The sequence below is a fragment of the Eulemur rufifrons genome, chromosome 8 (genome assembly GCF_041146395.1).
Source record: "Eulemur rufifrons isolate Redbay chromosome 8, OSU_ERuf_1, whole genome shotgun sequence".
NCBI classification, from domain to species: Eukaryota; Metazoa; Chordata; class Mammalia; order Primates; family Lemuridae; genus Eulemur; species Eulemur rufifrons.
In genome coordinates, this window is record NC_090990.1 from 38,382,713 (window position 1) to 38,408,481 (window position 25,769).

Here is a 25,769-nt window from a genome sequence, read left to right on the forward strand (position 1 = left end):
AACAGAGTGAGACCCTGTCTCTTAAAAAACAAACAAACAAACAAAGACAAATAACAGATGTTGGGAAAGGATGCATTTTATCTGGTATAAAATTACATTTCTATTATAAAAGCTTATAGAATTTTTTTCAAGAGGGAAATAACAGGAAAGTTTAAGCATGGGGGTGAGGGAATTAGTCCCAAATGCTAATGATGACTCTAACCTGGTTATTTTTAAACCTCTTCTTTTAAATACCATTCCAAAACTTTCCTTAGTGTTAATCCATCCAAAAACATCCTCTGGGAGTCTACGCTAGGTGTGTCAACTGCTTAACAGAATGCCAAGAGTGCACAGTAGGTGTTAAATAAATGTTAGCTATTATCCCTTTTTTTCATCCATTATCATGATCTCCATGCTTATCTATTTCAAAAGAAAATTTGAAAAAATTTTCTTTCCAAACTGAAAGAAAATTCTGCTTAGCTTTGTATTGGTATATATGAGAAGGAAGGTCAGATTACAATTTTCCCATAAAGGCTGAGTAAGAAAACATGAAAAAGAGGGAAAATCAGATATGTAATATCCTACCATTACCAACTTTAAGTCAAATATAAAAAATGGTGAATTTTTTTAATTTATAAATACAGTGTTTATTCTTTTCTGAGGTATATAAAAATGTCATATTATGTCTCTCATTTTACAAATAAGAAAACAAGCTCAGACAATTTGACTTATTCAAGCACTTCCCCATGATTATTAATTTAATCAATTTTATTTATCTATTGGCTCCTGTTAGGTATTTAAGTTTAAGTAGACAAATAGGCTATGTAATCTACGAATGGTATTTGTTGGTTTTTGGTTGTTTTGGTTTGTTTTGTGTTTTGGAGTAGCACAGTCATGATCATAGCTCACTGTAATGAACTCCTGGGCTTTAGGGATCCTCCTGGCTCAGCCAGGTAGTAAGGATTACAGGCATGCTCCACCACCTCTGGCTAATTTTTAAATTTTTTTGTAGAGACAGGGTCTTGGTTTGTTGCCCAGCTGGTCTCAAACTCCTGGCCTCAAGCAATCCTCCTGCCTCGCCCTCCTAAAGTGCTGGGATTACAGGCGAAATTTGTCTTTTGAAGTATGTCCTATTGAAATGATCACTAAAGTCTGCCTTTTGTGTTTAGTTATATTTTGATGATTGTCAGCTTATAGATTTCTAGACTTTCTTAGCTTGAAGATCTTATATCCAGTGGAATGACAGGTTTTATATTTACCATTATCTGAATAGATTTGTAAGAGATTTTATCCTTGTGTAGTTAAGATTTATGAATTACATTTTAATAATTCAAAGTGTAATAGAATTTGATCTACATTTTAGATTTAAACAAGTCTCTTAAGTGGTGTTTCCTCACCGATGGAGAATTACTTCCAAGCAGAAGCTTACAACCTGGACAAAGTGTTAGATGAATTTGAACAAAATGAAGGTGAGAATTTACATTGGTGAATCTATTTGGATTTATGATATAGAGAATGTGGGGACATAAGGGGGTACACTATCTTAAAAACAATAAAACCAGATATGATTTAATGATAATAATATTTAATAATTTCCATAGAAAGAAATAACACTTTTTCACACTATGTGCTAGATACTTGTATGGATTATATTATGTAATCTTTAAAACAATCCCGTGAATGTGGACCTTCTTATCACCATTTTACAGATGAGAATAGAGGCACAGAGAGGTTAAGCAACAGCCCCAAGGTTACCTTGGTAACAAGTTGCAGGGTTAGCATCCAGGCAGTGTTACACTAGAGCCTGAGCTTCACCTACCTTATACAATCAATTTAGGGTCAAGATAAGCTTTAGAATGTGTGCTTGCATTTCCTTAACTAAGAAAAATAGCTTGTTCCATATTGATTGCCCAATAAAGATACATTTTAAACCTAATTTTAAATGATTTACATTTTTGAGTAACTACCAAGATGGGTTAATTAAATTATATATTCTCAAGCATTAGTAGAAATGTCTGCTGAAGATTCACTTCATTTAGGGAAGCCTTTTTTCCTAAATTCCCCTCTCAGTTGGACTTGAATAGATAAGCCATAAGTAAATCTCTTCCACCTCAGCCTACTTCCCCTATGTTTTCTAACAGGAAATGATATGTAACAAGTTTACAAAGTGATATGTTTCCATATAAAGTCCATGATTTTAGTAATGGTTTCTAAACCTTCACTACATCCAGTGATTCTGGCTATTCTTTGATAGCAGTTCAGAAGGGAAATTAGTTTTGATTTTGTTACTTTGGGTCTTAAAAGAGCAAGCCTTAAATAGAACACGGGATCGTGGGAGTAAGGAGGGAAAAGGAAGAGATAGAGCAGTTGAAATGGCCTGCTCTTCTCACGTTTTCACCCTTGATGTCCTAATACAAACCCATATTCCTAGGCTTATTCCTGATGCATATAAATGTGAAAGCTAATCATTTGGAATTTTACTGGATCCAGGTGGACTTTGTACATATCAAGCTGGAAAATGTATTATTTTCTGAGTTTCAACCAATTATACAAGTATTTTCTTAACCCTTTCTTTCGTTTTTGCCCTCTATGTATCAGTTACTTAAGTCATGAGATAGCTAGACAAGTGTTACACCTAATCATGTGAATACTATGCTTCTAGAATACCATTGACTCTAATAAAACTATTAGTTCATTACATTAGTCTATTTGTGACTTGTGTAGATTCTGGTAGTATACTTTGTGTATAGTTGTTTTTTACTGCATTTTTGTTGAATCAGTAAAGGTATTTTAGTTAGAAAATATAGTATCTGCTTACAAAAAATAACCCTAGAAAGAAAAGGATTTTTGAAACCAGCTTCTTCATTGTAACTACATGGTTCATTTGTTTAAATTATTTTTTGAATCTTAGTACCACTTGTATTAAAAACTACCACCTCTAGCTTTGTACCTTAGAAAATATACCTTAAATAAAGTGATTTCTCATTTTGTGCTACTTTATTTCCTTTTTTTAAATGAAAAATATACCACAGACTGTGATGACATTAGGTAATTAACATTATACCCAGATACTAGGTGGTTGAATAATGAAAATTTTAATACCCACTCATTCATGTTTGAATATTACTAAATATTCTTTTCAAAAGCTGTATCTTGTTGTTATCTCCAGGAACCAGTTTGGAAATATGATTTCTTTTTTTTAAAGGAAGCCTATGTAACTAAATCTCAAATCTCTGCTAGTCCAAATTTGGTAAACTCAGGATTTAACACTCAGTGGATACTAAGCCCATTCTTCACATAATCTGATGTGTTTTAGCCTTTATTCTCTACCCTTTCTAGTTTCTTTTCACTACTTCTTTACACTAATTCTTTTCTCAACCCGAACTAATTTACTTATTGCTCTCTTAAATTCTTATGTTTGCAGTTTGCTTTTCCTTGTTCCTCTACTTAATAATGCCTTTTTTTCTAAACTTACACAAAACTGTCTTTGAAGCCTAGCTCAGTTCCTTCTGCCTTCATGAACTTAAGCTTGCTTACCTCATCCTGGAAAATACCTTTCTCCTTTGAGTTTATTTTCTGCTCCTGCATAGTAGTTTTCAAATGCAGTTAAGTCCTCACTTAATGTTGTCAGTAGGTTCTTGGAAACTGTGACTTCACACAAAATTATGTACTGTATACCGTAGGAGTTTAACTCTTGTTTATATCACTTAGCCTATGGTAAAATTGGTTTCATTATACAATGTGTTATTTCGCTTAAAGTTCCAGTTACCAAGAACCTATTGACCACGTTAAGTGAAGGCTTACTGTACTGTACTTAATGCTACCCTGTACTGCTAGAGATTTGTGTGTGTTCTATCTATCGCTTATTCTCCCAACTAGATTATATACTTCTTGAAGGCAAAAGCTATCATTTAATCTTCATGTTCCTCAAACCTGATGCTTTTACTCTGGTAGATACTCACTCACCATATATTTCTTGTGTACCTACTACATACCAGGCACTGTGCAAAGTAAGGACTTACATTTATGGAAAGAAATGGTTTCTGCCTTGAGAAATCATTCAGTGGATGAAAGAGACAGGTAAATAAGCTGTTGCATTATAGTGTAGTAAATGCCTTAATAGAGATAGGAGCAAGGTGCTATGAGTGCATTAAAGATTAATGTTACAGCTGAGGATTAATGTTACAAATATATCTGTGTAATTTCAGGACCATGATTCTCAGAGATAACGGAGAAAGCAAGCAGCAAAAGCACTAAGTGCATTATTTCTTATTTCTCTAATTTACTTAGATATACATAATAGCAGTAGAACTTGGGATAATAACTTAACCATCATAGTTATGATCTGTTAAAAAGTAAACAAACATTATATGAAATTATACTTATTGATAGATAAGTAGGTTGATTTAATGGGATAGATACTTTTTGCCAAATGTCTTCAGATAATATAAATATGAACCTATTAATAATATGTTTTGATATGGTTACAAGCAGAATTTCACATACTGTAGCAAACTTTTAAAAAACTTGTTATAGGCAAATTTAAAAAATATGTAAAGAGAATGGTAGAGTAAACTCCAGTATACCCATCATCCAGCTTCAACGGTGATTGACATGCTGCCATTTTTATTTCATTTATACTTTTATTCTCTCCTTACTCTGTTTCATTGTTATTTTTTTATAGTTTTTTAAAGGTAAACTTTATATACGTTAGAATGCATAGATCTTAACTGTCCAGTTTTGCCAAATGGATATATTAATCTAACCTACATCTTAATCATGATATAGATTATAGCATTTAATCTCCACAGTCAATTTCTTCATTTTCCTTCCCACTCAATTTACTATATCTTAACCACTGTTCTAATTTTTCCACCTTAGCTTAGTTCCTGCCCTGCCAGCCTTGTGCCCAGACAATCCCAGGATGGTTTTTCTTTCTCCTAGGTCCCATTACCACCTGTGGGTCAATTTAATTATGTTACTAGATTGAGGCAGAATTCTTTTGTTGTTTGGAATGTTCTGAGATATCATTTGATGACATATAATTGCAGAGAACTATCTTAAATATATTTCCTTATTCCTACCCCAAAATTAGAAACCTTCATATTTTAGGAATATTTTGTTTTCAGAGTATAGTTGGAAACATTGGTTAACTTAGTCCTAGTAGCTTTTTTAGTGTTACCAGCAAACTTACTGTAATTACTTATTTTTTCAGATGAAACAGTTTCTCCTACTTTATTGGATACAAAGTGGAATAAGATTCTAGATCCCCCTTCTCACCGACTATCATTTAACTCTGCACTGGCCAGTGTGAATGAACCAGCAGTTTCTAATGAGTCACAGCCACAGCTGAAAGTCTTCTCCCTAGCTCATTCAGCTCCCTTGACCACAGAGGGAGAGGATCATTGTGCTAATGGACAGGACTGTAATCTAAATCCAGAGATTGCCACAATGTGGATTGATGAAAATGCTGTTGCAGAAGATCAGTTAATTAAGAAAAGCTGTAATCAGGATGATCAATGCAGTGCTGTTGAAGTGGGAGAGAAGAAATGTGGAAACCTGGCTTGTCTGCCAGATGAGAAGAATGTTGTTGTTGTAGCTGTCATGCATAATTGTGATAAAAGGACATTACAAAGTGATTTGCAGGATTGTAATAATTATAATAGTCAATCCCTTATGGATGCTTTTAGCTGTTCACTGGATAATGAAAACAGACAAACTGATCAATTTAGTTTTAGTATAAGTGGGTCCACTGAAAAAGATATGAACTCAGAGAAACAAATGGATCCATTGAATAGACCAAAAACAGAAGGGGATTCTGTTAACCATCTATGTACTACTTCATCTGATAGTCCAGCCAATGTCTGTTCCCCTTCACAATTAAAGGACGATGAAAATATAAGTAGAGACCCCTCCATATCTGCAGTTACAGGTTTAACAGTTGATTCAGTAATCTCACCCCAGGGAACAGATGGAGGTCCTGCTTTTAAAAAGCAAGAGAACTGTATACCAGGTGAGGACCTCACTGGCAAAAACAGTTTTTCTAGGACAGATCTAGGGAGTCCAAACTCCTTTTCCCACTTGAGTGAGGGGATCTTGACAAAAAAGGAGCCAGCAGAGGAGAGAACAACTGAAGAATCCCTCCTGTCTGGTTTACCTTTGCTTCACAAAGCAGACACGCCTAATGGGTCTGGAAGGGATAATAACTGTGAACAGTTTTCAGATTGCCTTGTGCCTAGTGAAGTTAGGTCTGATGAAAATGAAGGCTATGAACATGAAATTCTTGGTACCACAGAATTTCTTAATATGACAGAGCATTTCTCTGAATCTCAGGCGATGACTAATTGGAAATTAACTAAATTAAATGAGATGAATGATAGGCAAGTAATTGAAGAAAAGGAAAAGTTTCTACAGATCAGTCAGCCTGAGGATACTTATGGTGATAGTGGAGGAGAGAGTGTTGGAATGGCAGATGCAGGTCTAGATTTAAAAGGACCTTGCGTGAATGAAAGTGAAGAATGTGATTTCTCCACTGTTATAGATACACCAGAAGCAAATTCTCTATCTAATGGTTGTGATTCCTATGGAATGCAGAGCCCAGTTGTTTCTATCGTTCCAAAGACTTTACCCTCTAAAGAAGATTCAGTAACAGAAGAGAAGGAAATAGAGGAGAGCAAGTCAGAATGCTACTCAAATATTTATGAACAGAGAGGAAATGAGGCCACAGAAGGGAGCGGACTACTTTTAAACAGCACTGGTGACCTAATGAAGAAAAATTATTTACATAATTTCTGTAGTCAAGTTCCATCAGTGCGTGGGCAATCTTCCCCCAAGGTAGTAGCAAACCTGCAATCTATCAGTGTTCCTTTTGGTGGTGCAAGACCCAAGCAACCTTCTAATCTTAAACTTCAAATTCCAAAGCCATTATCAGACCATTTACAAAATGACCTTCCTGCAAACAGTGGAAATAATATTAAAAACAAAAATGATACTCTTGGGAAAGCAAAATTAGGGGAAAACTCAGCAACCAACGTATGCAATGCATCTTTGGGAAACATCTCTATTGTTGATACAAATGGGGAACATTTAGAAAGTTATGAAGCTGAGATCTCCAGTAGACCGTGCCTTGCATTAGCTCCAGATAGCCCAGATAATGATCTCAGAGCTGGCCAGTTTGGAATTTCTGCCAGAAAGCCATTTACCACTCTTGGTGAGGTGGCTCCAGTATGGGTACCGGATTCTCAGGCTCCAAATTGCATGAAATGTGAAGCCAGGTTTACATTCACCAAAAGGAGGCATCATTGCAGAGCATGTGGGAAGGTAAGTTGCATGTATAAGCTCAGAAATCTGGCATGCCCATTTTGTAATGCTCAATTAGAAATTAATAAAGACAATATAAGGTGAACATACTTGAGATGACAATATAACTAGCTTTTGAAAACCCAATTCTAATAAATTTCTATATAAAAAATGACCTTGCTGATTTTTAAATGGTATATATAATTTTTTTTCTTGCCCAGATTTACAATGAATCAGTTTTCATGAAGAGATGAGAATTGGGGAAGTGTTAACTTTGTGGTTTCTATATTGATAGCTACTTGGTTAATGTAATTGTTTGAAATAAGGAAGTTATTCTTTCAGTTTAGGAAATATTTCTCACTGACTTTATATTTTTTCTTGAGAAATTGAATATTACACTTAGAATCCATCCCACTTTTTTCTGTAGTATTTTTGCCATTGTGCTAGATATTCTGGAACTTTTTATACACATATACACATATTTTTGTCTCCCGCTCCCCCCGATTACTTTCATAAAAAACAGAGTTGAAGGCTATAGATCTTTATGACAAAGTTGTTAGAATAATTCATATTTCTTACCTCTCCTCAAATTCTGTTAGCTAAGAACACATCAACTTAATAGTTTGGTTTTTTTTTTTTTAAACAAGTGTCATAAATAAGGAGGAAAGGGGATTTTATATTTTTCAAAAGAATGTGAGTTTAGTATCAGGTCTGGATTCAAATTTCAGCTTTGTTATTATTAACTATTTAACTTTCTTAAGCCTTAGTTTTCTAATCTGTAAAGACAAACAAAAAAAGGTCAATAATTTTCATTGGGCTGTTAGGAAAATTAAATGAGATTACAAAAGTCATAATAAGTGCTCAATAATTAATCTCTACCTCCCTTCTCACCTAATTTACTGGTTTGTCTATATTAATTAGGATGCTTTCAACTTTAAGGAACAGAGTATCTGACCCTCAGTGACTTAAACAAAAATATTAATAACAGTTATTTTACATAACAAGGAGCTATGAGACTCAGTAATTGATGTTTGGGTGCAGAGACAGGATCACAGATGTTCTCTTGGTCATCCCCTCATAGTCTCAACTCTATTAGGTCCGATCTGACAACTTCCTAAACACAAAGAAACCGGCTGGAGTGCAAAAGAGCCTACTCTTCTTACCACCCTCTTGTCAGGGAGGAAATGATCCCCAGCAACTTCTTTCAACTTATTGGCCAGTTCTAGACCAAGACCAAGTACTGGCAAAGGGGAGTAGGATTGCCAGGATTCACTGATCAGTCAGGATTATCTCCTGTGCTGATTTATCTCAGCATGATGTTGCCTAAACAAAAGTAGGATTCTGTTAAAAGGAGGGGGGAAATAGCAGATATGTAGGATGAAGAAATCTAGAGATATAATGTACAACATGAGGACTATAGGTAATAAAATTATGTTTTATTATAATGTATTTGAGGTTCATGCTAAATGAGTAGATTTTAGCTGCTCTTCCCACAAAACCAGAAATGGGTAACTATGTCGTATTATAGATATATTAATTTGAAGTTAATTTGCTTCACTATAGTAACCTTTTTACTATCTATATGTATCTCATAACATCATATTGTATGCCTTGAATACACACAGTAAAATTTATTTTTAGGAGAAAAGAAGAGGGGGAGAATAATTCCTGGGTGGACAATCAGCAAAGTTTACTAGAGGATCCTAGCACAAAAGAACAAAATGATGGGGAGCATAAAGAAGCTAAAACTGAGACTGGGGGGCTTATTGGTCTCTGATTATTAATGTTTGAAGAAAATAATGTGTCTAATTTCTAAATATTTTGCAGTCTTATTTTTGTTAGCTGAAGTACTATTAGAGAATTAGGTTTGTCATTTTTGTGGTGTTCTATGTTTTGCTTACGGTATATAACACCTTCTGAAATTTTTACTTTCTTAAGCAAATAATAAAAACATTTTTGGTACAGGCTAGCATATCCAGATGTAATGAGCAAATAGGTACCTTAGGTGGATTCAGAAAGAAAATGACAAAATGCACATAAATTAAAACATATGGAATTTTTCCTGAGTATAATTTTTAGAATTTATGGATTCATATGGATTATAGATTTCTTAATTCCATCTTTTTTCCATCTCTCTTTACCTCAGAGATGTTATAAAGATTGATGAGACAATGTCTGTAAAAATCCTTGAGCTTCTCAGAAGAAAAGGGCTGGTAAACATAAGTATATGTGAACTTTTTCTAGGTATTAATTAGATTATAGTGGCAATGTAGCTAGAAAAATAGCCCAAGCAATGTAATTTAGTTAAGTAATGTTATATGTAAGCATATCTAGTAATTACTTAGAATCTACAGCTAAATTCCTTTTACTGCAATAAGCATGTATTAAGTGTCTAATATATAAAAGATTCTAGACTAGGCATTAGGACTTCCGAGGTATATAAAGGGAGATTTATGATGTTATGTAGTTTATAATCAAGGACACTGATTTCGGCGAATGGAGAGAATAGTATCTGGATTTCCTGGAGTTTTTAAAAAATCCAGAAAATAAATTGTGAATCGCTGATTTGAGTAGACAGACCATTCCATCCTACAGCAAATTATAATACAGCGTATTGAGAGTGCCAGTTATGTGTGCTTTATATTCATTCCCATTTAGTCCTCATCAAAGTCTTGTAGAATGGATGTTAATTTTTCCTGTTTAACAGAACAAGAATCTGAAGCTCAGAGAGGTGAAGGAATATGCCCAAGGTCACACGGCTTATAAATGCCAGATCTGACTTCAAAGCTGTTACTCTTTTCTTTAGTCGTTCTGCTGCTCCCAGCATATCTCCTCATTCATACTAGCAATATGCACAAAATACTTTGGGAATATTGAGGAACGAGAGGTTAATTCTTACAAGGTTAGCAGAGGGAGTCAGGAAAGCCATTACTCAAAAATGGACTACTTGGAGAGGGAGATTTAAAAAAGTAGATAAAGAAGATTTTTTATGTGAACAAAGTTCACAGAAACTTTGGAACAAAGTTCCAAAGTATGTGAGAAAAATGGAATAATATCAGAGTATAGCTAGAGAATTAGCACTAGGAAAAGGGAAATAAATCCATCTTACAGAAGAATGGGTCAAGATAAAAATACGCTTGAATATAGAAGGAGTTAATAGAAACTCGTGAGAAATTATTTAGCACAATATAGGGCTTATATTCAGCTCTTGTTAAGTCGTAGATATTATAATTATTATAGTATCCATCTTGGTGTAATGTAAGTAGAATACAAAGTAAGTATACTAGAAATTATGAAATGTTAACACATGGCAATTTATTTCTATATTGCTACAATGGGGGGATCAAGACATACGGGTTCCATTCATGCCTTCATTGTTAATTGGAAAAGCATATCACACACTCTAAAATGCTCAACAAATGTGTTTTAGCTTATGATTTTACACATTATTAATTTAGGTAATCGCTCCATATAGCAGCATAATCCCTGCCTCTCCTGTATGATAGGCAATAAATTACAGAACAAAGAGTACAGAGAACTCCTTCCTCAAAAGGTGCCCTATAAGTTCAGATCATCACCATTTTTATATATCTGTGTTAATTTCCTTTAGAAATTACTGATTCCAGTAGATCATGGTATTATTCTCTATCATTTGCCTTTAATATTTTGACCCTTTTTATTTGATCATTTGACTTCAAAAGCCTAGGAAAGCCATTGAAGTTTAGAGTAAAGGAAAGAGGAGTTTTTTGAAAGTAGAAAAGAATTTCTAAAAGAAAGAAAAAATTAAAAAAAATCTTCTATTTGGTTATTTGCAAGATTTTGTCACCCTTTATTCATTACTGCCACTGACGTGACTGTTATGGTGTACTAAGTGCCCCTTGGTAAATGGCTCTGTTCTGTCTACTGTTTGGTAGTGGTACATATAAAAATATCCTTTAAAAATAAGACTTCTTGAACTGATAATTATAACTTAGATATATTGTATTTGGGTTGGTGTTACAGATGAGAATAACATTTTTTGAACACTGCCCCTTTATGCTAGGCTTGCCTAACATCCCAATTCTCTGAGATACAGTTACAAGTGAGAAAAATGTGCTTCAGAAAAGTTAAGTAATTGGCCCCAAATCTCAGAGTTTGTAAATGGGAATGTGTGGATTTTACCACAAATCTGTCCATTCTAAAAGCCTCATGCTCTTTTTACTACACTGTACACAACAAATTTATCTGTATTTGAATTGCTTACTAGAAATATAAGCCATTGTCTTTAGGTGAACATTAAGTTTGGGCAGTGGTAAAGGATTGGGAATTTGAGTCTTTATTTTTATTTATTTATTTTTTTTAAGTAGAGACGGGGTCTCGCTCTTGCTCAGGATGATCTCCAACTCCTGAGCTAAAGTGATCTTCCTGCCTCGGCCTCCCAGAGTGCTGGGATTATAGGTGTGAGCCACCACGCCCGGTCCAGAGTCTTTGATTTTTAAAGAAGACAAAAAGTGATTGGTGCTATCAGGTGATGGGGGAGCATAGGAAAATTGGCAGGATATTAGCTTTTACTTCACTTATCAGGTCTGGAACTATAAACTAGAACATTATGGATACCAAGTCACTGAAAGAAGAGAGATTTAGTGACAGTAATATATACCACTTCAATTTACCCAAAGCTCTAGGCCTCTGTTTCCACTTCTGTGAAAGAAACGATTGCATAGACTTTCTTTCTTTTTCCATATAGCCCTGAAAGAGCTTATGTGAGCCTCTGTGTTAAAAAAAAAAAAAAATGAAAGCAAGAAAGAAGAAAAGGAAACTGAAAGATTTATGCGGGCATTGATTTATCTCTGTAAAATTATTACTGAACTTACTGATGAACTGAGGTTACTTTGTAGGAAGAGTATGCTATTAAACATTTTGAAATGTGCTGGGCTGAAAGTGTGTTTTCTGGAAGTCATCCCAGTTACACTGGAGTGCTATTTCTCAAGGTGTCAGTTAAGTGGGCTATACTTAGTGTTTTGGTTTGTAATTACTGTTTCCTTTTTTTATTATTAATTTCTCACACTAGTTTCTTCAAGGTCCCTTTAGGCACAGATGATCTTCATCACTTATAAAAAAATAGCTTGAGGACATATATAATATCAAATTGGCATATTGAAACATGATCTAGGGCCAGGCATGGTGGCTCACTCCTATAAATCACAGCACTTTGGGAGGCTGAGGCAGGAGGATCACTTGAGGCCAGGAGTTTGAGATTAGCCTGGGGAACATAGCAAGACCTCATCTCTACAAAAATAAATAAATAAATAAAAATAAATAAATAAATTAGCTGGGCATGGTGGCTCATGCCTGTAATCCTACCTGGCATTTTGGGAGGCCAAGGTGGGAGGATCACCTGAGGCCAGGAGTTCAAGACCAACCTGGGAAATAGCAAGACCTTGTCTCTACAAACAATAAAAAAATTAGGCATGTTGGTGCACGCTAGCACTCTGAGAGGCTGAGGCAGAAGGGTCCTTGAGCCGAGGAGTTGAGGTTATACTGAGCTATGACCATGCCACTGCACTCCAGCCTGGATGACAGAGCAAGACCTTGTCTATTAAAAAAGAAGAAAAATAACTGTTCAAATTAAAAATTAAGAGTGAAATACACATTTTGAGATAGGATGAAGAAGCCCAGTACTTTTTTTTTAAACAAAATAATATATAATATATACACCTTGAAAGGTAGCAACCTCTTGCCTACCTGTTCATGTCCGCAGTCTGGCTCCTAGACATAGCCACTTAAAAAAATTAATAGACTTTGTTTCTTAGAGCAGAAAAATTGAGCATAAAGTACAATTCTATATACCACTCCTTCACACAGTTTACCCCATCATCTTGCATTAATGTGGTACATTTGTTAAAATTGGCAAACATTTGTTCATCAAATATTGATATATTGTTATTAATTGAAGTCCTATAAAAGAAATATATTCTATAGTTTACATTAGGGTTCACTCTTTGTGTTGTACAGTTCTGGGAGTTTTGATAAATTCTTGTTATGTATCCTATTACAATATCTCATAGAACAGTTATATTGCCCTACAAATTCCCTGTGTGTTACCTATCCATCATTCCCTTCTTCTCCCTGAACCCCTGACAACCACTGATCTTTTTATTGCCTCCATAATTTTGCCTTCTCCAGAATGTCATATGGTTGGAATCAGACAGTATTTAGTCTTATCGGACTGGCTTCTTTTACTTAACAATATGCTTTAAGTTTCCTTCATGATTTTTCATGGCTTGATAGCTCAATTTTTTTAAATTGCTGAATAATATTCTATTGTATAGATATACCACAGTTTTTTTTTTGTTGTTGTTGTTGTTGTTGTTGAGACAGAGTCTTGCTCTGTTTCCCGGGCTAGAGTGCTGTGGCGTCAGCTTAGCTCACAGCAACCTCAGACTCCTGGGCTCAAGCGATCTTACTGCCTCAGCCTCCCGAGTAGCTGGGACTACAGGCATGCACCACCATGCCCGGCTAATTTTTCTATATATATTTTTAGTTGGCCAGATAATTTCTTTCTATTTTTAGTAGAGACGAGGTCTCACTCTTGCTCAGGCTGGTCTCGAACTCCTGACCTCGAGCGATCCACCGCCTCGGCCTCCCAGAGTGCTAGGATTACAGGCGTGAGCCACCACGCCCGGCCTCACAGTTTGTTTATTCATTCACCTATTGAAGGACAGTAGGTGAATTGGTTGCTTCTATAATAGTTTTTGGCAATTATAAATAAAGCTCATGTAACATTCAGGTGCAGGTTTTTGTAGGGACATAAGTTTTCAACTCAATTTATATAAATACCAAGGGATATGCTTGCTGGATTATATGGTAAACCTATGTTTCTCTTTATAAGAAACTGCCAAATTGTCTTCTAAAGTGGCTGAACCATTTTGCATTGCTACCAGCAATGAATGAGAGTTCCTGTTTCTCTACATCCTCACCGGCATTTGGTGTTGTCAGGGTTTTGGATTTTAGCCATTCTAATAAGTGTATAGTGGTTTCTCATTTTTGGTTTAATTTGCAGTTCCCTAATGACATATGATTTTGAACATCTTTTCTTTTCATATGCTTGTTTGCCATCTGTATATCTTTGGTGAGGTGTGGGTTAGGTCTTTGGCTCATTTTTTGTTTGAATTGTTTTCTTATTGTTGAATTTTAAGAGTTCTTTATATAGTGTAGATATAAATTCTTTATCAGATAGATGTATTTTGCAAATATCTTCTCCCACTCTGTGGGCATTTTATTCACTTAAGGCATACCCACTTTTAATTTTTTTGTATTTTTAGGTATTTACACAATCCGAAATAATATATTTCAGTAGAATTACTTAGCTGTTTCTTGATCTGCTGACTTTCTAATTATGATTTTATTTATGTCTTTACTTACTATTTGTCTTTCCAATTCAATTCCAAGCTCCATGAGGGTAAGGATCTTTTTTGCCTTGATTGCTGCTATATCCTCAGCCCTACCAATAGTGGATGCCCAGTAGATATTAGTTAGATAAATGAAGAAATAGATGAATACTATCTCTTAATGCAGCAGTGCATTTTTTTTAATCTAGTGCCTTGAGTCTTTAGATGATGATGTCAAATTCAGATATAATCGATGTAAGAATTTTGAAAAATATTTTAAACTAGCCATAAGTGTTATTCCTATTTAAGGACAGATTCAAACCAAAATAAGTTTGTTTTCCTAGTTTCCTATTTACTTATGTACTGATGGGAACTAATAGGTATGAGAGTAGTAAGTGGCTACTTTAGAATATTGTGCATGGTAATTCACAGTTTCCCTCCTACTCTACCTGAAAATCTGTCTCTCTTGCCTTGTAATTGATACTATGATTTGAACTTCCTGGCATGAAAAAACAGGACCAACATTTAGATTTATCTTGAGTTCTAATGAAGCTGAACCCAGGAAAATAATTTTCACTGTACACCCTCCAAAAGGCTGTGTTGGTTAAAAGTGAGCCTCACTTAATGTCATAGCACGTATCATACAGTGTTGTCCTTGTCCTCCACTGGGCTGTAAGGATCTTGAGATTGCTTCTGATTTGTCTTTATATTCCCAGCATCCAGTACAAATACTTGGCACCTATGAAGTATTCAATAAATACTTGTTAATAAATGAATAAATGAGTCCCAGATCACTGATTTATCCAATACACACTGAGTGCCCATTTTTTGTCTGTCACTGTACTGAATGCTGAGTTTACACTTATGATATTGTGGTCCCTACCCTGATGGTATGTAAAAATTAGACTAAGTGACCCAAAACAAACAAACATATAATTACAAATTGTAGTAAGGACTATGAAGGATATAAACAAGGAGTGTTAATATAAAAATGGGGGTTGGGAGGTATTGGAAGGCCTCTGAGAAGTGACATTTTAAATGGCACATGAAGGTTGCGCATTCAGCCATTCAAAGATCACAGAGAAGAATACTCCAAGAATAGAAAACAGCGTGGACAAAGCTCTCTGAGGTAGGAAATTACTGGTTCGAGGAACTGTGTGGACTTCAATATGTTTAAAGTACAGTGAGTGGGGAAAGAGTCATATAAAAAGAGGTTGGAAAGGCAGGTGCTGTGGCATGTGCCTATAGTCCCAGATACTCAGGAGGCTGAGGTGGGAGGATCACTTGAGACCTGGAGTTCAAGGCTGCAGCGGGCAATGATTGTGACTGTGAATAGCCACTGCTCTCCAGCTAGGGCAACATAGCGAAAGCCTGTTTCTTTTTTTTTTAACAAAGAGGTTGGAGAGGAAATCAGATCATGTGGCACTTTTCAGGTCATGTAAGGAGTACAGTGGGAAGTCATGGGAACAGATAAGATTACCAAGGGAAGGAAAGGGGCTCAGGGCTGAGCCACTGAGGTCAAGCAGAGGAGGACCCAGTACAGGTGACTGAGGAGTAGCCAGAGAGGTAGGCAGAAAACCAAGACAATGTGGTGTCTTCAGAGTCAAAAGAGGAATGTAATTTGTGAAAGGAGGAATTACCACCTTTATAAAATGCTGATGAGTGGTCAATAAGATGAGGACAGGAAAGGGACTGTGGGACTATACTACATCAGGATCATTGAAAAAAGCAGATTTGGTGGAGCAGTGGATACCGAAGGCAGATGGGAATGTGTTGAAAATGGGATGAGAAGTGAGGAAGCAGAGATGGCTTTTTCAAGAAATTTTGCCATTAGAACAGAAAAAATTGGAGCAATTATTAGGTGGAGATGGTGGTTATGGATGAATTTTTTTAGGGTGGGAGAGACTATTGTATTTATATAATGGTATGGATTCGCCTCTAGAAAAGAAGTTTTACGAGAAAGGGAGGATTGATTAAAAGAGGAGAAAAATCCTTGGGAAGGCCAAAGGGATGAAATCCACACACACGTTGAGGGTTTGCTCTTCAACAGGGGAAGGTAGGAACAGACAGAGGTAGGTTTATGGATTTAGTGGTGAGAACATGAAGAAATTTACATCTGATTGACTCATACTTCATATAGTAAATATAAACATTGTACTAGATGAAGGTTTGAGGAAAGAGGGATAGTTACATTGGAGAGGGCAAGTTAAGCCTAATAGAGAATTGAAATTTGATAGCCCTTTGAGACTTAGTAATGAACTTTCAGTCAGTTTATACTAGTCCAGTCGTGACTTAATGGGATAGAGTCAGTATTTTATTATCTTTGCAATACAAGCATTTTGGGTTGGAGAAGTAATTTTCGTTTTGTAGGACCAGTCTGTGCTGTCATCCATTCATCCATTCCGATTTGTTTGTTTGTTCTTTTATTCAGTGAGCTTAGTATTATTACTTAGTATTCTGTTTTTTACTAAACAGAAGCAAAAAAAAAAAAAAAAGAAAGAAAAGAATGGCCACCCTGTTAAAACATACCACCCATGTTTCTGTAGATGAAAAGACAAATATATTAAATTAGAAATGAACAATTACAAAGCCAGATGGGTGAGAAATGGGTGAGGATTGGCTTTAATTAAGTGTTGAAGATGGGAAATGGACACTTAACGTTTTGTTATACTGTTATGTCTACTTTTGTATGATTGAAAATTTGTATAATAAAAAGTTTAAAAAATGAATTAAATGGTTAGAGCATAATTACAAAATACAGGGATATATTTTAATTGCTTGCCCATTTCAAATTAACACTTTTTAACCCACTCATAAAACTTTTAAATGCAATGCAGGTGTGTTCGAGATAATTATAGAATATAAAAAAAAGCAATCATAGTACATTAAAGGAAATGATGTCGGATTGCATTGATTGCAAACAATTTTAAAGTTCTATGATGAATGTTTTCTTGCAATTCTAGTGTAATAGCTTTCTGTTTGTACAGCCTCACCTGGAAATAATACTGAAAGTGTAAATTAGAGACCCTTTGTAACCCTTCCTTAAATGGACTGTTAAGTGACTCTGATAATTATTGTTTTCAATTGATAACAGTAAAGTTGGAACAGGTATTTGGACAGAGGCAGAGTCAGGGTTTGTTTGAACTGCTTTAATCTTATGATACTGATTTTTGGTATGTGCTAATACGTGGTGGGGGGTAAACTACTCTTTTGCATTTGAAAATTTTTACAAGTTATTGCCACTGGTCATTGTGAACAGCTGGATACAGGTCAGTCATAAGCGCTGTCCTCTCTCGTTTTTTGTTCTTGCATGACAGTTATCTTTGTCATAATTACAAGGCCTTTTGAAGACCTAGGACATCAGTTTTTATATTTTCTAATTTGGAAAGAAGTAAAAATTTGATGATTTGAATTTTCAAGAATTACAAAGGAATAATTGTTATTCACAGTGTTCAGAAGGTATAAATAGGCACAAAGCGGTACTTGAATATAAAGTGTGTTCATCAGTTTGGCAGTAGAATTTGTTATATGGAAAACCATTAGTGGGAAATTTTAAAAGTAAAGGAAGGGGAAATAAACAAGAAAGGCACCAACATTCGTTCAGACCCTATTATGTGCTATACACATATCATCTCATTTACTCGTCATAAAAGTTTTATGAGAGAATACTGTATTAGCATTTCTATTTTACTTATGAGAGAAACTAAAACTGAAAAAGTTTAAATTCTTCCCATAAGGTTATTTGGCTAGTGAATAATAAAGTTGAGATAGGAACCTACAAGTGTCACATTAAAGAAAATTACAAGGACACAAATGGAACATTTTAACCAATACTTAGCTGGAACTTTGTATAGAATGTGTGTTATAAATCACCTGAATTTGTCTCTTTAGAGTTAGGCAGGTCATACAGATCCTCTCATATGAAGTCATTCATAACCGTTGGGCATATCAATCTTGAGGTCACTATTATAAACTGTTTAATATGTGTTTGTCATTGTTAAAGTTGAGTAGCACTAAATTGTTTTGTGAATTTGGGCATGAATGATAAGTGCGCATTAATGTTTATTTTTGTATTCCTACGTTTGTTTATGCAGTAACTTTACTTTTCAAGGAAGCAATAAGCAAATATTTACTGAGTATTAGGTTTCAGGCACAGGCTTATACAACAGAAATTTATTGTCTCACAGTTCTGGAGGTTAGAAGTCTGATCAAGGTGATAGCATGGTTGGTTCCTCTTGAGGGCTTTGAGGGAAGGAGCTCTTCTATGTCTTGGTTTATGGATGGACATCTTCATGTTCACATGGTTTTCTCCCTGTAGGCATACCTGTGTCCCAAATTTGCTAAAGCCTAGATTACATGATTTTATTTCACCATGTACCACTTTTTTTTTTTTTTTGAGACAGAGTCTCACTCTGTAGCCCGGGCTAGAGTGAGTGCCGTGGCGTCAGTCTAGCTCACAGCAACCCCATACTCCTGGGTTTAAGCAATCCTACTGCCTCAGCCTCCTGAGTAGCTGGGACTACAGGCATGCGCCACCATGCCCGGCTAATTTTTTGTATATATATATTTTTAGTTGTCCATATAATTTCTTTCCATTTTTAGTAGAGACGGGGTCTCACTCTTGCTCAGGCTGGTCTTGAACTCCTGAGCTCGAGCGATCCACCCGCCTCGGCCTCCCAGAGTGCTAGGATTACAGGCGTGAGCCACCACGCCCGGCCTCACCATGTACCACTTTTGAAGCATGTAATTTTATATTTGTTTGTGTTTTTTTTTTCTTTTTTTAGAAAAGAATATCTTGCTATATTGCCCTGGCTGGAGTGCAGTGGCTGTTCATAGGTGTGATTATAGTGCACTGCAGCCTTGAACTGCTGGGCTCAAGTGATCCTCATTTAGTCTTTGTGTGGAAGATGAATTAGAAAGGCAAATCTGAAGATTAGGAGGACAGATTGTTGTGATGATTATCTAGTTCTCAGATAATAAAAGCCTGAATAAAGGCAACAGTATTTATGATGAAAAGGAAGAGATGGAATTTCACAAGAACAATTCAAGGAAGAGAATCAACAGGAATTAGTGACTGATGTGGTCATGGTGAAGGAGAAGGAAAAGTCATGACTCAATTAAAATGAAATATATAAACTAATATGAGGTAGTATTACATATTAGTTAAGAACAGAGTCATTGGAGTCGTACAGATTAATCATGTAATTTACTTACTAGCTGTATGACTCTGAGCAGTTTTACTTAATGTCTTAGTCCATTGGGGCTGTTGTAACAAAATATTAATACTATAGACTTGGTGGGTTATAAATAACAGAAATTTACTTCTCACAATCTGGAGGCTGGGGAGTCCACGATCAGTGTCTGGTGAGGGCTTGCTTCCTCATAGACAGCTGTACTCTCACTGTAACCTCACAGGGCGAAAGGGCAAGGGATCTCTCTCAGGCCTGTTTTATAAGGGCACTAGTCCCATTAATGAGAGCAGAGCCTTCATGACCTAATTATGTCCCAAAGGCCTCTCCTCCTAATACCATCACTTTAGGGGATAGGATTTCAACATATGAGTTTTGGAACATTTGAACCATAGCACTTAACATCTGTTTACCTAACTCTGTTAATTGCAAATGACTGTCTTCGTAGAATTTTTGAAGTTAAATGAGGCAATACATGTAAAGTGCCTAGTATTCATACAGTTTGTTGTGAACTTGAAGAAATCGTTTAACCATCCAAACTTAATTTCTTCTGATAGAAAATAACGATAATACATATTACTCTGTTCTCCCTACATCACAGAGTTGTTTTGAGAATGTAAAGTGCTTTAAAAACTATAAATTGATAATCATAGTAGCTAAATATATTAATTATACCTACAAACGTATCTATCTAACTTCATCTTTAATATGACCTTTCATCTCTTTGTTCAGCTTTGTAAGATATAGGGTACTTCTTGGCCATAAAAACTGGAGTAGAATTTATCCTACTGGGATAAAGTTTCTGTCTCTGTGAAGCGCTATGTGATAAATGACTAATGAGTCCTCAAGAAAATAAATCTTAACAGGAATCTTAACAGGATATTCTTGTTGCCTGGTGTGGAAGGGAGAAGGAAGTGAGATTATCAGGAACCAAGCCCAGAAGGTGGAAATGAGGTGCTGGAAATTGTCAGGGCAGATTCTGATTGCTTGCTCTGATTTCCTGGAACTGGAGCTGTGCTTATTTTTATGATTGAGTTGTATATTTTGATCCCTTTGTAGCAAACCAGTGAAAACAGCTGATATGATTATTATTCCACACGTAAGGATAGTAACGAACAAAAGTTAAAACCCAGAAATTCCAATCTTCATTTATTTCATCCTGCCACAATTCCTTTCCAAACAGAAATAGCAAATGGTAACTGTCTTTCAATGCCCATGTTATGTGATACTGCACGTAGAAATCCTGCCTAAGGGTAACTCAGGTGTTTTTTTGTTTTTTGTTTTTTTTTTTTCTCCCTCCCTTGCTGTGTATTTGCTGTGCGATCTTGGCTAAGACTTTATTTTCAGTGAACATTTTCAATTTCTTTATTGTTGACAGACTTGTAAATCTCACTCTTGCTTTTGAATTGCCCAGCTTTCTGAACTACATTTTCTTTTGGAACTTTTGTATGGTAGTCCAGTAAGGTTCACTGTCAATCAGTCTTGGTCAATATTGGTTTTCTCCCTTTGCACTACCATCCCAAGTAAATTTTGTATGTTCTTTTCCCCCCACAGGTTTTCTGTGCTTCCTGCTGTAGCCTCAAATGTAAATTGTTATACATGGACAGAAAGGAAGCTAGAGTGTGTGTAATTTGCCATTCAGTGCTAATGAATGGTAAGTATTAAAACAGGCTGATTTCACAGTTGTTGAGACAAAACGAGAATTCCTAGGAAAAGACTTTTTTCTGCTTTTCTGTACAAGTTGCGTACCTTCTCAAATGTCTTAACTTTAACTGAAAATATTGAACTAAATTTCCATGTGTTGAAAATATCTTAGCATTTCAGAATTCCTATACCTAATTTAATGAATGAATGCTAAAGCCAGGTAAGTTTTGCAGGAATAATGGAAGTTCTTTGGAAATTTGGTGCCATGTAGTTGTTACTGTTCCTATAAAATGACCAAGGTGGGCCGGGCGCTGTGGCTCACGCCTGTAATCCTAGCACTCTGGGAGGCCGAGGTGGGCGGATCGTTTGAGCTCAGGAGTTCGAGACCAGCCTGAGCAAGAGCGAGACCCCATCTCTACTAAAAATAGAAAGAAATTATATAGACAGCTAAAAATATATATATAGAAAAAATTAGCCGGGCATGGTGGTGCATGCCTGTAGTCCCAACTACTCGGGAGGCTGAGATAGGAGGATCCCTTGAGCTCAGGAGTTTGAGGTTGCTGTGAGCTAGGCAGACGCCACAGCACTCACTCTAGCCTGGGCAACAAAGTGAGACTCTGTCTCAAAAAAAAAAAAAATAAAAAAAAATAAAATGACCAAGGTGAGGTGGGGATAGGGAACTATTGACCACCTAGGTGATGACATATTAAAATTGGGCCAAAGTTTTCCTTTCAAGAGAAGCTATCTCTTTCTAGGTAACACCTTAATAACTTAGCATGCATCCTTATTAACAACTTGATTTATTCATCTTGTTAAAAATAAATATGTTAGCATCTAGGATCAAGTAGAGAATTGAATTTTTCAGTTATAATCAGTTATCTCTTAAATGCTATTTAGATTTGTTATAAGGATAATAATGGTTTTGAATTTAGTTGTTATGTGGTGTAAAAATATGGCCAGGGGAAGGTAAATAAAATTTATCTTTTGTGGGACAAGAAATGAGTCCAAGGGCATTTTAGTTAAAAACAAAAACCCTGAGTATGCTTGTAAAAAGATAAAATAAATCAATCAGGCTGTATGTAGTATTTTCTCTTTGAATGCATCTTTGTGTAGTTGCCAGAACAATTACTAATAGACATAAAATGTTGAACTTGGACACCTGTGTTGCCTGTGCCAAGATATAGTGCGCCTCCTGGAGCCTGGAACTTATCTGCTCTGAGACCCCTCCTGCTCTGTCTGTCTGCATTGCTCATAGTGATGTTTTCCTGTTGCTGGCTTATTAACCTGTTGCATGTCAGTTAATCTGATCTGTTCTAATTTCCTATGACCTGCCCAATTTTCTCCCATTTCTGAATTCTTATGATTTTGATCAATATGAATCATTCTCTCTACTCTTAAGGGTCACTTTTTAGATGGCAGTTATTTCGCTTGGTTGCTCAATTGATGATTTTTATTCCACTGCTTTCATTTTCGGACACATATCCACAGACAAGAGCATGCTGCTTAATTACAGTACCTAATACATCTCACCTCTTTTATTTGATGAGATCTTCCAACTTGATAGCTATTTTTTTTTAACTTGGCATAGCTAAAGATGAAGGAAATGGCAGAGGATTCACATGGAATACTTACTTTTTATTAAGCCAAGGAGGCCCTTAACAGGGGATCCTAAGGTAATCCACTTTTCCTGGTTTTTCCAGCGTCTTTCCTCTCGCATGGCTTAGCCCGGTCTTTTTCTGAAGATTTAATTTGATGCTTTTTGGTGTTCTTTCTCTATCCTTTTTTCCCTTCCCCTTTTCTCTTCCTCCCCTCTTCCTGCTAGTGCTTTCAAAGGAACATAGCTTTTGTTATTAGCCTTGTCTTGCAGTTTGAAGGCAATGAATATTCAAAATCTTACAGATCATTCTTTGATGTTGAATGAGATTTTTGAAAAGATGCTCAAATATCAGGTGGTTTCTGTTCCTGGGCATGTGGGTATTACCTGAACCTAGAAAATAAAATTTGTTTTCTTTCATTTCTGTAGCACCTTTCATTCTATTTACTTTAAAGGCAATACTGATATGTCAGTATTTAGTAAAATTATAGAGTACACAGAATCTTAACATATTGTGATCATCCATATTGGTTGATCACACTTATATATATTGGCACATTTTCATGTTCAAATGGGTCCTGTGCTTTTGAGACACACCAAAGATGTGAAATGGTTGTTATTGCTGAATACTTTTATATAGGATGATTATTACATAAAAGCAGAATTCACAAAAATGTTGAAATGTCTTCTCCTGAGCTTTAGGCTTTGAAATTTTTAAGTGAGATTTTATCTTAACTAACAAGAGCCTTAAAAGTCTAGAAATGAAACTAAAAATTATATAATGAAGTTATGCTATTTTAGCCCCTGATTTTGTTTTTTTATAGAACTTTATAAAATGCAATAAATATTAAAACAAAAAAATGCCTAAATGCTATCCCAGTTGCAAATATGAAGTTTGATGTTTCACTCCCTCTTAAAGGAATGTATGGTCTCCTTTAAAGAACCAGGGACCTAGTCTTTAACTCAGACTGATCTGCTATCAGTCTGTATCAGAAGTATCCTATAATTCTTTTTTTAAAAAAATCATATAATTCTTATTTGTCCAACCAAATGTTTATTTAGCTAAATGGTCTCCTTTGTTGAATAAAATCACCTATCTCCTTAATACCTTCACTAGTTGGAAGAGAGACATACTATGAGTGTTAATGAGGAGGAGCTGCATTATTTATCCAATATTGTGAAGGTCTTGATGTCCATATTTTACAATCCATTCACATTGATTGTGTCTGTATTTGCTTTAGCTCAAGCCTGGGAGAACATGATGAGTGCCTCAAGCCAGAGCCCTAACCCTAACAATCCTGCTGAATACTGTTCTACTATCCCTCCCTTGCAGCAAGCTCAGGCCTCAGGAGCCCTGAGCTCTCCACCTCCCACTGTGATGGTACCTGTGGGAGTTTTAAAGCACCCTGGAGCAGAAGGTAGGGGATCATGTGCTATTCTCTCTCTTTTTCCTCATGAAGTTCCTCTGAAAAAGTGCTGATATGACTTTACAGCACAAGTCTTTAAAACACTACAGATAAGTCCCTTTTGGGTGGTTATTAAAGTGGAAGAACAAGGTGAGAAATGTGTCAAGACTATTTCTGGGCAAGTAAAGAGTAATATTGTGTTGCTTGATATTTTGGAGGCACCTTAGAAAATATGCCAATCTCCTCTTCAGCTTAAGAATGGAGTAATTACGCTGCTTGCACTTAAAAAGAGGTGCAGAATTTGAAGTAAGCCTGTAAAAATCCTAGCCTCATGTCTACCTTAATGTTCTTTGTAGGACCTATATAAGTGCTGAAAATGAGAGTTCTTCCTTCTGACCAGCCCATTCTAGCATTGCTTTTTGGAATACACATTGCCATTTTCTCTTTTCCTTTTTAATCTACCCATATAAAAATATGAAAATATTTGTGTTAGGTATGTAGACCTTTAAATCCAGAACTTTAATTCTGATTACCTCATATGATAGGTAGGAAATTATTGGCTCAACTTATTTTGGTTTATTATATCTTTATGATTTTGATATTGTCAGATGAAAGGCATTGTGTAAGTTCAGGTGATTATGAATAGTAAAAATAACAATTATATATTTCCTTAAAAAAATCTTGTTAAGAAGTTTCCCTTGATAATTAGAATCTGTCTTCCTTCATTAACTTTATATCTTTTCATCTAGTAATATTCCCTTCCCCTTGCTAAATAGCCTGCCTCCCCTTTTGAAGATCAGAGACTTCAATTGACATTGTCACACTCTTACATGTTTTCTCCTCTTTTCAGATCATCCCTTGGTCATACTCCTTGTATTTTTTATGAGTTCAGGCTTTCTTTATTAAAATCTTTATTCTCTTTACTTCATTTGTCATTTTTGTTGTTCTTCCCTAGTCTCTGTGTTTGGGCTGTTTGAATTGATTTCCAAAACTGGATTTAAAGAGATCATTTCATCAGACTCAGTTTTCCAGCTTTTCCCCTATCCTTTTACTAAAATGCAGACTATTTTTGCACTACCAGATCGGTCTTTTTCTTCTTCAATTACACGTTAGACAAAGATCTGGTTAGTTTGTTTCCCAATTCTTACATATCTGTGCCAACTCTTCCTTTATTGCCTAATTATTCTTTAACATTCTTCAGGGCATCTTTTGCCCTTTAAAAGTACCAGATATTGAATTTCTGTGGAAACCTCATACTTTTCGGAGATGTGGATATCTATCGCTTGAT

At 35.6% G+C, this 25,769-nt stretch overlaps 1 protein-coding gene across 2 annotated transcripts in view; it reads left to right on the forward strand.

The window, feature by feature from the left end:
• Positions 1–25,769, forward strand: part of ZFYVE9 (zinc finger FYVE-type containing 9) — a 148,336-nt gene that overhangs the window by 57,569 nt on the left and 64,998 nt on the right. The window contains exons 3-6 of one of the 2 annotated variants that reach the window (XM_069477942.1): positions 1,343–1,448; positions 5,195–7,299; positions 21,392–21,491; positions 24,317–24,493. In XM_069477942.1, the coding sequence (XP_069334043.1) occupies positions 1,379–1,448; positions 5,195–7,299; positions 21,392–21,491; positions 24,317–24,493 (2,452 nt within the window). In that variant the 5' untranslated portion in view covers positions 1,343–1,378. The remainder of the gene's footprint in view (positions 1–1,342; positions 1,449–5,194; positions 7,300–21,391; positions 21,492–24,316; positions 24,494–25,769) is intronic. The other variant, XM_069477943.1, reaches the window with a different exon arrangement.